General features: G+C 32.3%; 1 protein-coding gene across 1 annotated transcript in view; it reads left to right on the top strand.

Moving 5' to 3' along the window:
• The window catches only part of LOC134229241 (protein draper-like), a gene marked incomplete at its 3' end in the record, with an annotated part of 36,766 nt that overhangs the window by 10,432 nt on the left and 12,582 nt on the right, over nucleotides 1-13,752 (top strand). Inside the window, exons 5-12 of the mRNA XM_062710947.1 lie at nucleotides 1,638-1,741; nucleotides 2,639-2,773; nucleotides 2,903-3,037; nucleotides 3,486-3,620; nucleotides 7,226-7,360; nucleotides 7,786-7,884; nucleotides 10,570-10,692; nucleotides 10,873-10,971. Coding sequence (XP_062566931.1) covers nucleotides 1,638-1,741; nucleotides 2,639-2,773; nucleotides 2,903-3,037; nucleotides 3,486-3,620; nucleotides 7,226-7,360; nucleotides 7,786-7,884; nucleotides 10,570-10,692; nucleotides 10,873-10,971 — 965 coding nt within the window. The remainder of the gene's footprint in view (nucleotides 1-1,637; nucleotides 1,742-2,638; nucleotides 2,774-2,902; nucleotides 3,038-3,485; nucleotides 3,621-7,225; nucleotides 7,361-7,785; nucleotides 7,885-10,569; nucleotides 10,693-10,872; nucleotides 10,972-13,752) is intronic.

The following is a 13,752-nucleotide window of genomic DNA, read 5'->3' as shown; positions in this document are numbered from 1 at the left end:
ATTTTTCATTTCGTTTAAACTTTCTTCATTCAATTTGACACATGTAATTCATTGAAATACATTCCTTGTCTCTTCAGAACACATTTTTAAAATGTTTTATGCATAGATTAAAAAGATAATGACATTAATTGTTTTCTAGGAGAAAATTAATTATTTTTTCTAATAAAATTATCATTAGGTATTATGAGGTATTTTCACTTTGTGTACTTGTCTTAAGAAGATGCCCATCATTTGACACTGAAAGTTCAGAAATTCTGTGATCGAATAATAAACCTGAAATAAAACATTTCACTAAAATAAAACAAAAACTAAAAAATTCTAGAAAAAATATTTATGATATTAATACCCCCATCTGGATATTTGACATCTACATTATAAGTGGTGCTGTATTGAAATCTAAGATAAACTGTGGATGTAATGAGCCACCTTAAAGTGCTACTCCTCATACAGTTTTAATCTGATTTCAATATAACTTGGCACACAAGTAGACTATACATAATTCTGTGTATTGATTTTTGATTGCGATGAACGGTGTTGTCATAATTACTAAAAATAGAAATTTTATGAAATACTTTTCAAAATTCTACTCCAAATACAGTTTTAGTCTGATTATAATATACTAGTCATTTGGCATGCAAGTAAACTACACTAAGATATTAAAGATACATAATAATTACCACCACCTCTCAAATAGACTATTTTGCATTGCTTCCGAAGTTTCTTCTTAATTTGTGTATTTTTGTGAGGAGTAAAGAAAGAGGCTGAATAGAACATGTAGATATACAGCAATTCTTACATGAAATAATGTATCTTTGTGAGGAGTTTTGGGATCCAGTTTATGTATGATGGATTAAATTGATTTTAATTGTTTGGAATGTTGAGAAAAAAATAATAAACTGACTCTTGGTTTTGAAGAGCTAAGAATTGTATATTTTAGTGTAAATTTTTCAGATTAAAGAGGAAACTATACAGATTGAAGTGCAAAATATGCAGATTTATGTGTGGAAAATGGAAAAAAGTGAAAATTAGCGCAAATACGCTCGTAAATTCTTTGGTCGATACAAAGACCTTGTCAGGAAATGCTAGTACAATTTATCATTGAGTCAAATGCTGACTGATATTTTTCATACTAATTGTTAGTCCATTATTTACACACTGAATTGACGAGACACGGCGGATTTTGCCAATCATGACAATGACCACACGGCTAGTGTGTCCGGTCGGAAGGGGATGCTCACTCCTCCATGGCACATGATCCCACCTCCGATATTTTGGAGGGCCTTGTTTGCTCTTCTGCTGTTTTGTATCGTTCATTGGACTTGAGTTTGAATATTGTTCGTTATACATTACGAGATACGTTTTGACGTCGTCAGTGTTGCGCCGACAGCTAATTTGATAGATTCTTTTACATAAGAGGAAAATTTTATTTATAGAGATATTTCTTTGAAATTTTTAAGTGTTATTCAAAAAATGTTGATCATGATATATGCAAATTTTTAACTTTATAGTCCTAGTAAAACAAAAGATATAAAAAATGTTCGCATTTTTCTGGGACAACCCTCGTATATTTCACTTCTGTAAATATGCTATTCGATTGCATAATTTGTTTAAACTAAACACAACCTTTAAATTTTCAGATATTTTAACTGTGTGAAGACTAGAAAAACAATTAATTTCATTACTCGTCAGACCTTTCGATGTTGTGAGGGGTACCAAAACATCACTGGCATATGTACAAAATGTAAGTTTTTTTCAAATTTCCTTTTGTGATAATTTTTTTAGATAATTTTATTATTATTATTTATAATCCTTAATTACAAACATCAAATCAATATGTTTATCAGAATCTATGAAAAGTAACAAAAGACTAGATGTTGATATATATATACTTGATCATGCGATCAAATTTGAGAGATGGCAGCCCAGAGAGGTTAGAAGGAAGGATATGGAGATAACGAACAGTATTCAATATCAAATTCCATAAAACTATACAAAATAGGAGCTGAGCAAACACGGACCTCCAAAACATCAGAGGTGGGATTAGGTGCCATGGAGGAGTGAGCATCCCCTGTTGACCGGTCACACCCACCGTGTGCTCCTTGTCATAATAGAAAAAAATGTAATGCAGAAATTAATATAGTTAATTTTAAATTCTGTGAATTCTTAAACCTTGATTAAAGAATTACTGTTTAAGTTTTTGTTTCATGATGTGATCAATCGAGTGGCTTGCGTGATAATTTGCATAAACTTTTTTTTATAAACGGTGTTTATGCATAAAATTATCACGCAACCCAATCGATTGATCAGCGTCATAAAATCAAAAAATTCTGACAGTTATTTCTTATACGTACATGCTCTTGTGTCCGCAAATCCACTTTCTCTAAGCCCCACTTCTGTCTCTATTTGTCCCGATCCGCACGTTATTTTTTTTAACCAAGCATATTGATGAATCAGTGCATTTATGTAGAAATACAATGTAAAGTACATTAATTATTTGTAATTTTATCTCGGACGAAGACATTTGAAATGTAAATATTGTAAGATATATACTGTGTTGAAAATACACATTTTATTCATCTACTAAGTATATTGTAAATCATTAAACGTTCAACGTAACTCAGTTTTTAATAAATTCCAGTACCTTGTAACTCTACCACGTATGGTGAGAACTGCACACTACCATGTCCATGTGTAGCCGGACAGTACCACAGATGTGACGCAAATGGAAGTTGTTTTTGTTCGCCGGGATGGATGGGGGATAATTGTTCAGAACGTTTGTCAAATATCATTTCAATATAATATGGAAATAAATATTTAAAGATTTATTATATCATTCTGTAATCTGAATGTTCTTTTGTTAATTTCAGAGATTAAATTGCTTTAATTCATTCAATATTTTCAGCATGTAAATCAGGAAAATACGGAGACAAATGCCAGTTTGAATGTTCTTGTGAAAATAATGCTACCTGTAATCACGTGACCGGAAATTGTGACTGCTCGTCGGTGAATGGATGGACCGGGGAAATATGTCAAGAAGGTGTATATGCTGATGGATATTTTTCTTTATACTGTAGACGTACTTTTTTCCACGGGGTCATAATTCCGCGGAATCTTTCTTTTTAAACCGCGGGTAGAAAATTAAGCGGATTTTCTAGACTGGCAATATACGCCTTACATGTATTTTAAGTATGATGGGACAAATTTCCGCCGAGAATGTATACATACATGCATACATAGCATAAATTGATACAACGCGGAAAAAAGTACATGTACTTCTACAGTATATTAATAAGTTCTCTTATAGGTTTGTTTGCAGTTTCAGTATGAGAAAATGGGAATATAAGGTTGTTGACTATTATCACTTGTAATAAGAAAATGACCTATAAATCATTTAATTTTTTAAACATTTTGTTGAAACTCAGACAGTTTTATTTTTTCAAACTGATAAACCAGACTCAGATTTAGATATCTTTATTTTATTTCAGAGTGTCATGGTGGTTTTTATGGTCCTAATTGTTCACTACCCTGTAACTGTTCAAACTTTCAAGATCCGGTCTGTCATCCAGTGTCCGGGAAATGCTTTTGTAGGAGCGGGAAAAGAGGTGAAAACTGTTCCTTAGGTTAGTACATGTATACAGGTTTTGTAGACTGTAAAGAACCAATGAGATCATGGTAATTTTGTTCATAAATTTTATTATTTGCATTTCAATCTCACCTGATAGTAATAACATCACAAATGGACAAATGGACAAGATTATTTCTACTGGTTCAATTCAGTTTAGGAATTACCTTATTCAATCATCAGAACAACATTTGCAATGTCTTTGTCTGAGATAAAACTACAAATAAGTTAATATTGCTTTATAACCTCGATCAAAAATGATTTGCTCAGTAATAAATACACCTGAATTGGATGCTTTAATTTCTTATTAGGCATCTTTAAAAAATTGTTTTGTTGCCCTTTCCTGACTGAATGACTAAAAATTGCCCAACATTAACCTTTTTTTATCCCAGGTCACACAATTATTTTTCTTTTTATTCCTCTTCTCTCGCTAACAAATATGTTGACATTTTCGGTAAAAAAAAAGTTTCCCACCGACTCAATAATTTTTCCCTGAGGGGGTAGAAGGCAAGCAGACTTGATTTTAAAGATGACCTTATTTAATAAAATATTTTTTTTATTGAAACAAGGATAAAGTCTAAATGTAAATATAATATGAACAAGAGTTCCATTGAAGTCTATGGTGAGAAGTGATTTTATTTAAAAATAATTTTTACAAAATAAATTTTTTAAATTGATGTTTTATAAACTACAGTATGTAAAAACAGAGGGAGATAACACATCCCACCAATACATGTTAATACATGTAGTAATAAATGGGAAATATGTCTAAATATACTGAGTTCAACACCTACACATCTGTTATGCATCCAATTCCATTTAATCTTAAAAGTTGCTATTGAGGACAGAATATCTAAGAAGGGTCTTAAGCATATTTAAGACACAATCCTAGGACCTGTCTAAGTACTTCATAAGTTTACTAGTATGTTTATAATTTTTTACATGAATTCTATTTTTATTTACGTATTTTATATATTATACTTGCATGATAAAAAAAAATATTCAGTTACACTTTTTGTTTTGCTTTCTGAAATATATGGTAAGATTTCATTATATTTCACATGATTCTGTTCAAAGTGACTATGAAGTAAAATCCATATAGTTGCACTTTGCAATATGGCAAGTGTTCAATGTAAATGCGTCACTTGTTTTATCACTCTGATGACATATTTTATGTAATGGGCATTTCCCGTTGACCGTCACCCCCCGCCGTGAACCCTTTGTACATATTGTATGTAGTGATCAAGGAGATGAAACTTTTCATAGTCAAGTTCAGTATAATACATGTAACTATAGGTACTCTGAGCAATGAGCTCATTAAATGATACCTCATGCCTCTCAAATGATTGATTATAGTGGCAAAATCAAAATTTTGCTTTTGGATACCCGACAAAAAATGTCATACATAAAAAAGTTAAATAAAAGGTGTACATAAGCTTTATGTAATAAAGAATCTGTGAAAATATCAACAAATTTTATTTATAGTCGTAGAGGAGGAGCTGTGGATAAGAAATGGGTACCCTTCAATATCAAAGAAAAAAAATGGCCGTGTCAATCTTTTGCTATAATGGGAAACCAAAAATATGTGTCCGATCAAAAAGAAAAATGATAGGTGCACAATCACACCATGCAACAAAGATTCTGTAAAAGTATCATTAAATTTCATTCAGCGGAAGAAGAGGAGTTGTGGATAAGAGATGGGTATCCAAAAGCGTAACACACGGACGGATTGACGTACAGACAGACGGATCACTGTATACCCTCCAAATTTTCAAGCAGGGGTATAATAACTTCTGTAGTTTAAAATACAATAGACTACACTATGTAATATGATAGAGTACAATGTATAATTTGATAGAGTACAATGTATAACTTGACAAAGTACAATGTATAACATAATAAAGTGCAATGTATAACATGATAGAGTACAATGTATAACATGATAGAGTACAATGTATAACATGATAGAGTACAGTGTATAACATGATAAAGTACAATATATAATAAAGGATATGGAAATAAAGAAAAGTATTCAATATCAAAGTCTATAAAACAATAAAAATAGGAACAGAGCAAACAAGGACCTTTAAAACATCAGAGGTGGGATCAGGTGACATGGAGGAATGAGCATCCCCTGCTGACCGGTCATACCGGCCGTATGCTCCTTGTCATGATCGGGAAATAACGGAAAAATCCGTCGTCGATTCAATGTATAAGTAATGGACTAACAATTAGTATTAAAAACGTCAGTCAGCATTTGACTTAATGATTAATTGTATTTGTTTACATGGTCATTGTATCGACCATAGAACCTACGAAATGATGACTTTAAACGAGACTGCTGATATTTTTGTTTCATCAACTTGCTTGCTGATAGTTTACCCCGTTTTAGATATTGTTCATACGTAGAGCATGCTCTTGCGTATCGAATCAACTGAGATATATATACTCCGTATGCAGGTGATGAAGGTATAATGCTGCATAAGTGAGGGAAGTTGACAATGGAAAAGTTAAAGTCATCACTTTTATCATATAGCTTGAGTGTTAGATTTCAAGTAAAATATTAAAATATGAAACAGAACTGTCAGACTCTGTGGTATCTTTTATCCCAAGCACTCCAGGATATATCGTATCGACGTAGGAATAGAAATTACCATTCTTAATTGACAATACGTCGTCGATATATCTAAATGTCGGGTTGAAGGCCACAACAAGTGTTTTCTTCTTTTCACGCATAAGATTTTGCACAAATTCTGCTTCATATGATTACAAAAATAGGTCTGTTTATAACAAAGCGCAATGGGTACCCATGAGAATTCCAGTAGATTGTTGGCAGACCTGGTCTCCAAAAACCACATAGATATTGTCAATCAGAAACTTAAGCATCTTTTTTGATGTCAACTTCAGAGTACTTATGTGTGCAATCAGAATGTGTTTTAACAAAATCATTTTGCAAATGACCAATGACCAGGTAAGTAAATTTACAAGGTCCATTTATATTGAAAAAGCAGCTGTCACGGATATCAAATAGCTTGGTCTTTAATTTATTGTGGGGAATGGTTGTGTATAAAGTTGAAAAATCGTAGGTTTTAAGCTGTTGATTTTGGTAAAATCTTGTTATTTCAAATTGTCCGAGTTCTTTAGAATTTTTGTGTATCCACATCTGATTCACACCACTTCTTAACTATATTGCTGCACAGTACTTTTGAAGTTTATCCTTCACTATTGTCAATATCTTAGTGAGGAGTAACGAAAGAGGCTTGGTTGAACATTTACTGGAACCCGCAATGTATCTTTGTTTGTAAGGATTTTTATGAAGTTTCCGAATCCAATATCTATAGGGTAGTTCAAATTCATTTTGGCTCTGTTGAATATCAAAAATAATCTAACCAACATATGATTTTGAAGAATTTCAAAATATGATAGAATACAATGTAAAATAGGATAGAGTACAATGATGTTTAACATGATGGAGTACAATGTTTTACATGATGGAGTACAACATATAACATGATAGAGTACAATTTGTGACATGATAGAGTACAATGTATAATATGATACAGTACACTCTTGATTTCTCTGAGTTGATGTTCTTGTCAACAGGTTGTGAGATGTATAATTTCGGACCAGATTGTGCCCATACGTGTGACTGTTTTAGGAACCATTCCCTGTATTGTAACTCCTCAAATGGGGATTGTGAATGTAAAACAGGCTGGGTTGGAGAGAAATGCGAGCAAGGTAAGAACAAACGTCACATCACAATAATCGCAAAGAATTTATTTTCAAGAAGCCACTCTCGCAGAAAAATATTATCTTTAATATCTGCTGAAAATCATGTTAACCTCGAGATCATATATTTTACATAGTTTTGTATATTTGTAAAGTTTTTTCTAAAATTATATTAAAAAATAAGGTAACATTTCCCTTTTTCCCACCAACATTATGTGGCGTTGTCTAACATAACATTGCTTAACTAATAACGTATCATGTTTAAAGTGAAAGAGACACCTATCAGTAATAAAATAAATTTGAAATTCGGAAGACAACTTGTTGCGTTATTTATCCGTAAAAAAGAATTTTAGAATTCTATTGTGTTGATAAATGTGGTCCTTACCAATTTCAGTTTGATCGAACAAATATTATCTTAACTATTGTTTTCATAGGATGTGATCCTTTTCATTATGGGGATGATTGTAGTAAAAATTGCCCATGTGATGCCACTGAGATTTGCGACAATGAAAATGGAACATGCTCATCAGCAAGTAAGTTATATTATAGTGGAAAATTTTACTTTCGTCTATAGTCAGTAAAACACCCAAATGGCTTACTCTGCTGTGTCTTTTATTATAAAAATGTGTATTAGACTCACTATATTTGATTTTAAAATGATTGATAAAACGTATCTATTTTCGAAATTCTACGTTTTTTTTTCTCATGTAGAAGTTTTTAAATAACATTTTAATAATATTTGCTTTCTCTACAGAGGAATATATGCCCTAGAATTACTTAGAACACAATTTTGAACTCCTTAATAAAGCAATCCTTCTTTTCGGACCCCTAATCAATTGTCAAACCATTTTCCAAAGTTGAATTACTAGTATTTATATGTTAAGAAAATGTTCATTTGTGTAAATTGTCCGAAAATAGACATGTTTCATGCTGTATAATTCTTCAAACTACGAGGGACGTTCAATAAATAATGTCATCCCCTCGATGACATACAAAATAGAAATCATTTTCCATTAAGCTTGATTTTCTCTAATTATTGAATCTTTAATGAATGAATAACAGTTTATGTGACAACTTTTCATCACAATTTTTTATTGTGAGAAGCTGGAAAACAAGGGCTATTGGAACACTGCATTTAAAATAAATAGTCAAGCATCAGTAAATAAGAGTGAAAATAAACTCTTCATTAAAGCTGTTGTAAAACATGTTAAGAATCCCAAAGATATATTAACTGAAAAATGTGAAATTTACAGCAACCAATGCCTGTTTTATACACACATGAACAGGTGGATTTCAATAAGCAAAAATGATATAATGGGCATCAAAAATATGTATCATGCTTGGCAACAAGGACATACAACAACCAATGTTAATTCGAGAAAATTTAGCAAATTATCACTGAGTATGTTTGATTTACTTTAAGACACATAGCACATTTGATATACATTATTTTGTAGGTAGCACAAACTGTTTTAAAGAAAAATTTGATAGTAAAAAGTTTAATATTCAAAGGTCATCCAATATTTTGAATAATGAGTGAAAACGCAGCGTGTAGGAATATCTAAAAATTATTTTAAAAAATTAAAAAAAATGTACTTATCCATGTTTTTCTGAAATTCAAACAGATATTGAAACTTGAATCCATTTTGCTTTAAATCCTCAAAACAAATTTACGATGAGATACACTTGAAAAAACAGCAAAGGCCTGAAAAGAACAAAGAATTGCAAGAGCACAAAAACAGTTTAAAAAGACTAGAGGAGATCTCGTTGCGAGCAACGAGTAGGTCTTCCGTTCGATTTTTGATATGATCATAAAACAACTTTAAATGGAAAAAAATGTTCATATCAATTCCTCAAAATACGTGAGAACACATTAAAGAGTGAAATCTGTAAATTTCAGACAACAGACAACTTCCGGTCTTTATTATTCACTTCCGGTGTGACCGGAAGTACTTAAAATGACCTATAAATCCTCTCTGAGTGTGAAGGAATATCATCCCTGATAATTTCGATGAAAAATGCTCATTTTTTGGACTACTGCCGGTTTGGAAAAATAACTTCTGGTGGACATAATATTACTCGAGACACTCTATTTGCCTCCATAAGAAACATTTAAAAAAGAAAAAAATAAAATTTTGCATATTTTTAAACTACTTCCGGTGGACAACGGACGTGACGGCAACTAAAACTTTATACAGAATTCAGTAGAGCCTGTCACAATCTATCATCCCTGAAAGTTTCAAGACTCAATCTCCAACCGTTTTTGAGAACACTTCCGGACAAAATGACACTTTAAAAAAAGAAATTTGGCCGTATCTCGCGACCGGAAGTGACGACGGCAAAATAAAAAAAATGCCTTAAGTTCATATGATTTGCCATCATTGCTGAAAGTTTCATGAAAATCTGTTGAGGCGTTCTCGAGAAATCGCCTGCACAAAATCGGTAAGAAAAAAAAAATAATAATAGTGGAAAAGAAACAAACGAATCAGTAGAAGGTCTTCCGTTGGAAACGGAAGATCTTAAATATGCTACTTTCTTAAATAACAGTGGTCTTGTTTTTCAAATTCATATTGGGGGAGTAATTTTAATTTCTGGAGGAGTTCGGAAATCAAAAGTTTTGCAAAAAAGTAAAATGTTTGTGAGAGGAATGAGCCAGAATGAGGAATTCACTACATTTAATTTCATCATGACAGCGTCCAAACACAGAGGCCATGAAGAGTAAAGAATTTCTGGGTATAAAAAGAAAGTTAATGTTTTTTCACACCAACAATGTTGGCCAGCACCCTCAACCTTTGACTTGTTTCTTTACCAAACTTTAGAAAAATACCTTTCAGAAAGAAAAAAAGTACAGGAAATCATAGGATCTGCCATATTCCAGTATACGAAGGGCTATATTCAAAAATGTGTTCTAAAACAATCAGAAATTGAATGAAATTGTTACGGACATGTGTTTTATTTTAAAGATAGCATTTTAGTATAATCATTAAGACTAAATCATAGAAAAGCGTTTTTTGTTTCTTTCCGAGCACCGATGACATTATTTATTGAACGTCCCTCGTATACAGTGTGAATGAAATAAAAAGTGTAAACGAACATTACTTAAACTCAAAAGTTCATTTAATAATTACAAATCAGGCGCAATATCTTATGCAGATTTCATTCTTCTTTTCTAAAATTGCGATGTAGTTTGCATTGATATATTACATTTTTCTTTCTAGATATTTGCTTTTCGGAGTTTTCCTTAAACTGTTTACCATCCTTCATGCTGACCTGTGAGCAGTTAAAGGAAGGATGTAACGCTAACGACGACGCTGAACTGTCACTTGGAAAAGACATGATAAGTATGAATACTTATATTTGAATTCTTAGTTTTTCTCTTACAAATTCCACAATATATGCAATACGGTCCCATTGTTTCTATAACATTATTGTTTCAAGGTTACTTATCATCCACTTGATATTTGCTTTCTTTTTCTCTCATCAATTAATGCTACATGTTTCAGAAAACAACATCATTATAGATATATGCTGTGAGAGTGAATATTTGCTGAACACATCTCTCTGTATAGCTGAGGGAGATTGTAAATGTAGATCTGGTTTTAGTGGCAAAGCCTGTAATGGTGAGTAATCATTTGATGCGATTGAAGAACTGTGCAATCATGATTGTTCATAGGGGACTACTGTTGCTTGAATTCTTGGGTCATTCCCTAATACACATTGGGTATATTAATGTACATAATTATTATAATATACAATTATGGACTCTTTTGGTGTTGAATATGGTTTGTTATTCACCAGAAAAAATATTCATATTGACCGAGGCGAAGCCGAGGTCAATATGGATATTTTTCTGGTGAAATATAGTCGGAATTTGAATAGATAAGACATTGAAGGCTGTATGACGAAACCATTTTCATTTGCGATCTTCCATTGTTGAAAATAAAAAAAAATCTCCAAATTACTGTTCGTAACCGGTAATGACTAGAAGATGTGGCGTAAAAGAAGTCGAACATGAGTTATCGTTCATATAATGAGTTATCGTTCATAAGATGCGTAATACGTCATCACTAGAGACCTATTCACTCGTACATGGAATATTCCACATGCATTAAAATAAACAGAAATAAAATAAATATTCTTTAATAATATATAATACATATTCGGTTGGTAATTTATTTCTTATTTCATCTGTAATTTACAATGGGGTTATTATATATAAATCCGTATGCTGGAAAATGGAAATGTCAGTAAATATAAACAATTTATCAATATAAATTATGGATAAATTATAGACTAGCGTGGATTGATTTTAATGAAAAATAAAAGGAGTTGAGGTATAGTGCTTGATATATTTTCCTTTTATATATTTATTTGTATTTCGGTTAATGCAGTTTGGTACTGTGTATTGTGAATGGAGAATGCACGTGGGGGGGGGGGGGGGGGGGGGGGGGGGGGGGGGGGGGGGGGGTATTACCTACTGGAGACAGGCATCTATCGTTAAATGTGGTCCTGTAAGAAACGAAAACCAAACGTGTTTAAATGCTGCAATAAGTTCCTCGCTCCAATTTTTCACTCATGGGAACACTAACAATTGCCGTTGGAAAGCTGCTCGACACTCTGGGTCACTGAACAGTGAAGGACCTTTTTCGTGCCAGCACCAACAGCGACAGGGAGGGGTGGAGCGGTTGTTTGTCAGAGTTAAGGAGCCCACAACCACACTAAAATTATTGAATTATTAAATCTTATGCTTATATTGTAAAGAAAAGGGGGTCCTGGTCCCCTGCACAGTGAGGGATCTTTTTCGTGCCAGCGACAAGGGACCTCGGTTTATACGGTCTCATTGGAGGACCGGTCTCTACGTCCTTCAGATGAATTCAAACCTGCAACACAATGATTATCTCCTTAATCAGCGACTTGAAAGCAGACATTCTTATTACTGTTTCACACGGCGAGGCAGATTTCAGTGGAGAATCCATGAATCTTGAAAGGGGAAAAAGGGTGGATGCTGTTGTTTATCAGAGTTAAGAGTTTGTCAGTGTTAAAACATACAGAAATATAATAAATATTTGTGATAATATTTATTCGATTGGTAAATTACATTTTATTAAAATTAAAAATTATTGAATTATTATTTCATATGTATATATTCGACAGAAAAAGGGGACCGGGGTGGGGGTGGGGTGGGGTGCACTAACCTCTAAACTAATCCGCCAGTGTAATTGAATGACTATTATACTGAGGTTGTGAGATAGAAATAATATATTTTCTTATTCTAATTAGAAACTTATACCTATACAACAACCACTAATAAGAAATCTGGTATTGTTTCACAGGAATATCCAGCTTAGCGATAAGACTTAATTTCTCACAAAACTCAAGATTTTTCCCCCACGAGGCATAATAATAATCCTAACGCAATAGAGCAAGGGATACGTAAATCTACAAATCCTACATTTCGCGCTATTCGGCAGTTACTACTTTTCTGGGTCTGGTATGCCTGATATTTCACACTAGATAATTCGAGTGAATTTTTTTTCTCATGTGATCCAAAGTACAAATATATGACATTGTGCTTACTTTATTTATATTTCTTCACTTAGGGCAGTGATGTTTATTTAATACTTGTTGTAAAATATGAATGAAATATAAAAAAAATTAATTAAACTAATTATAAAGTCCAAATTACTAGATTTCATTTCTTATCTAATGACCATGTATTGAAGGGCAGCCCCGCGAGAATTCCGAAGCATTTAGGTTATAATGTATAGCGACCATTTTACGTACCTAATAAGTGAATGGTCTGATAGTTTAAATCTTGATAAAATTTTGAAGATGGTATCAAATAATGCTTCACTGAGAATTGTACAAAACTTTGATTTTTGTCCAATTAATTGCACCTTGAATTTTACATTAATTGAAGTTCTATGGGCTGCACATGTTTTTATTTAAGATATTGTAAAAAAGTTATATGATTTGCAAACAAATATCTTTGTAAATATTTGAATAAACTATATCTTTATTAAGTTAAGATACTTTGAGAAATAATAAATTTTCTTCTTTTCATCAATTGCAGATAACTCTTCATAAACCTTTAAGGTGGAATGTCACACCGACTTTTTATTTTAAAGATCTTTGAGTCATCCTTTTTAAACAATTGTTTCAGCACTGAAAGGCTGATATTAGCTCTGGATTATTTATATTAATTTTTTGCAGTTTGACCCATTTGTCATGAAAATTATAAACTTTTACTTTGGCCATATCTTTTGAACAGTAGATGTCAAGACATTCATACTTCACATATGTAATCTTTTTTGAATGACCTTTCATTTGATACCAACAGCCTTGATCCTTTGACCTTGAACTTGTAGATTTCCGTACTTGTGAAGAAACTTTAACCTTGG

This window comes from Saccostrea cucullata, unplaced genomic scaffold (genome assembly GCF_032062105.1).
Source record: "Saccostrea cucullata isolate Sc308-1 unplaced genomic scaffold, CSIRO_AGI_Scuc_v1 ctg4909, whole genome shotgun sequence".
Lineage (NCBI taxonomy): Eukaryota > Metazoa > Mollusca > Bivalvia > Ostreida > Ostreidae > Saccostrea > Saccostrea cuccullata.
Note: the sequence above shows the minus strand (reverse complement) of the source record. Positions and strands in the feature narration are given on the sequence as shown.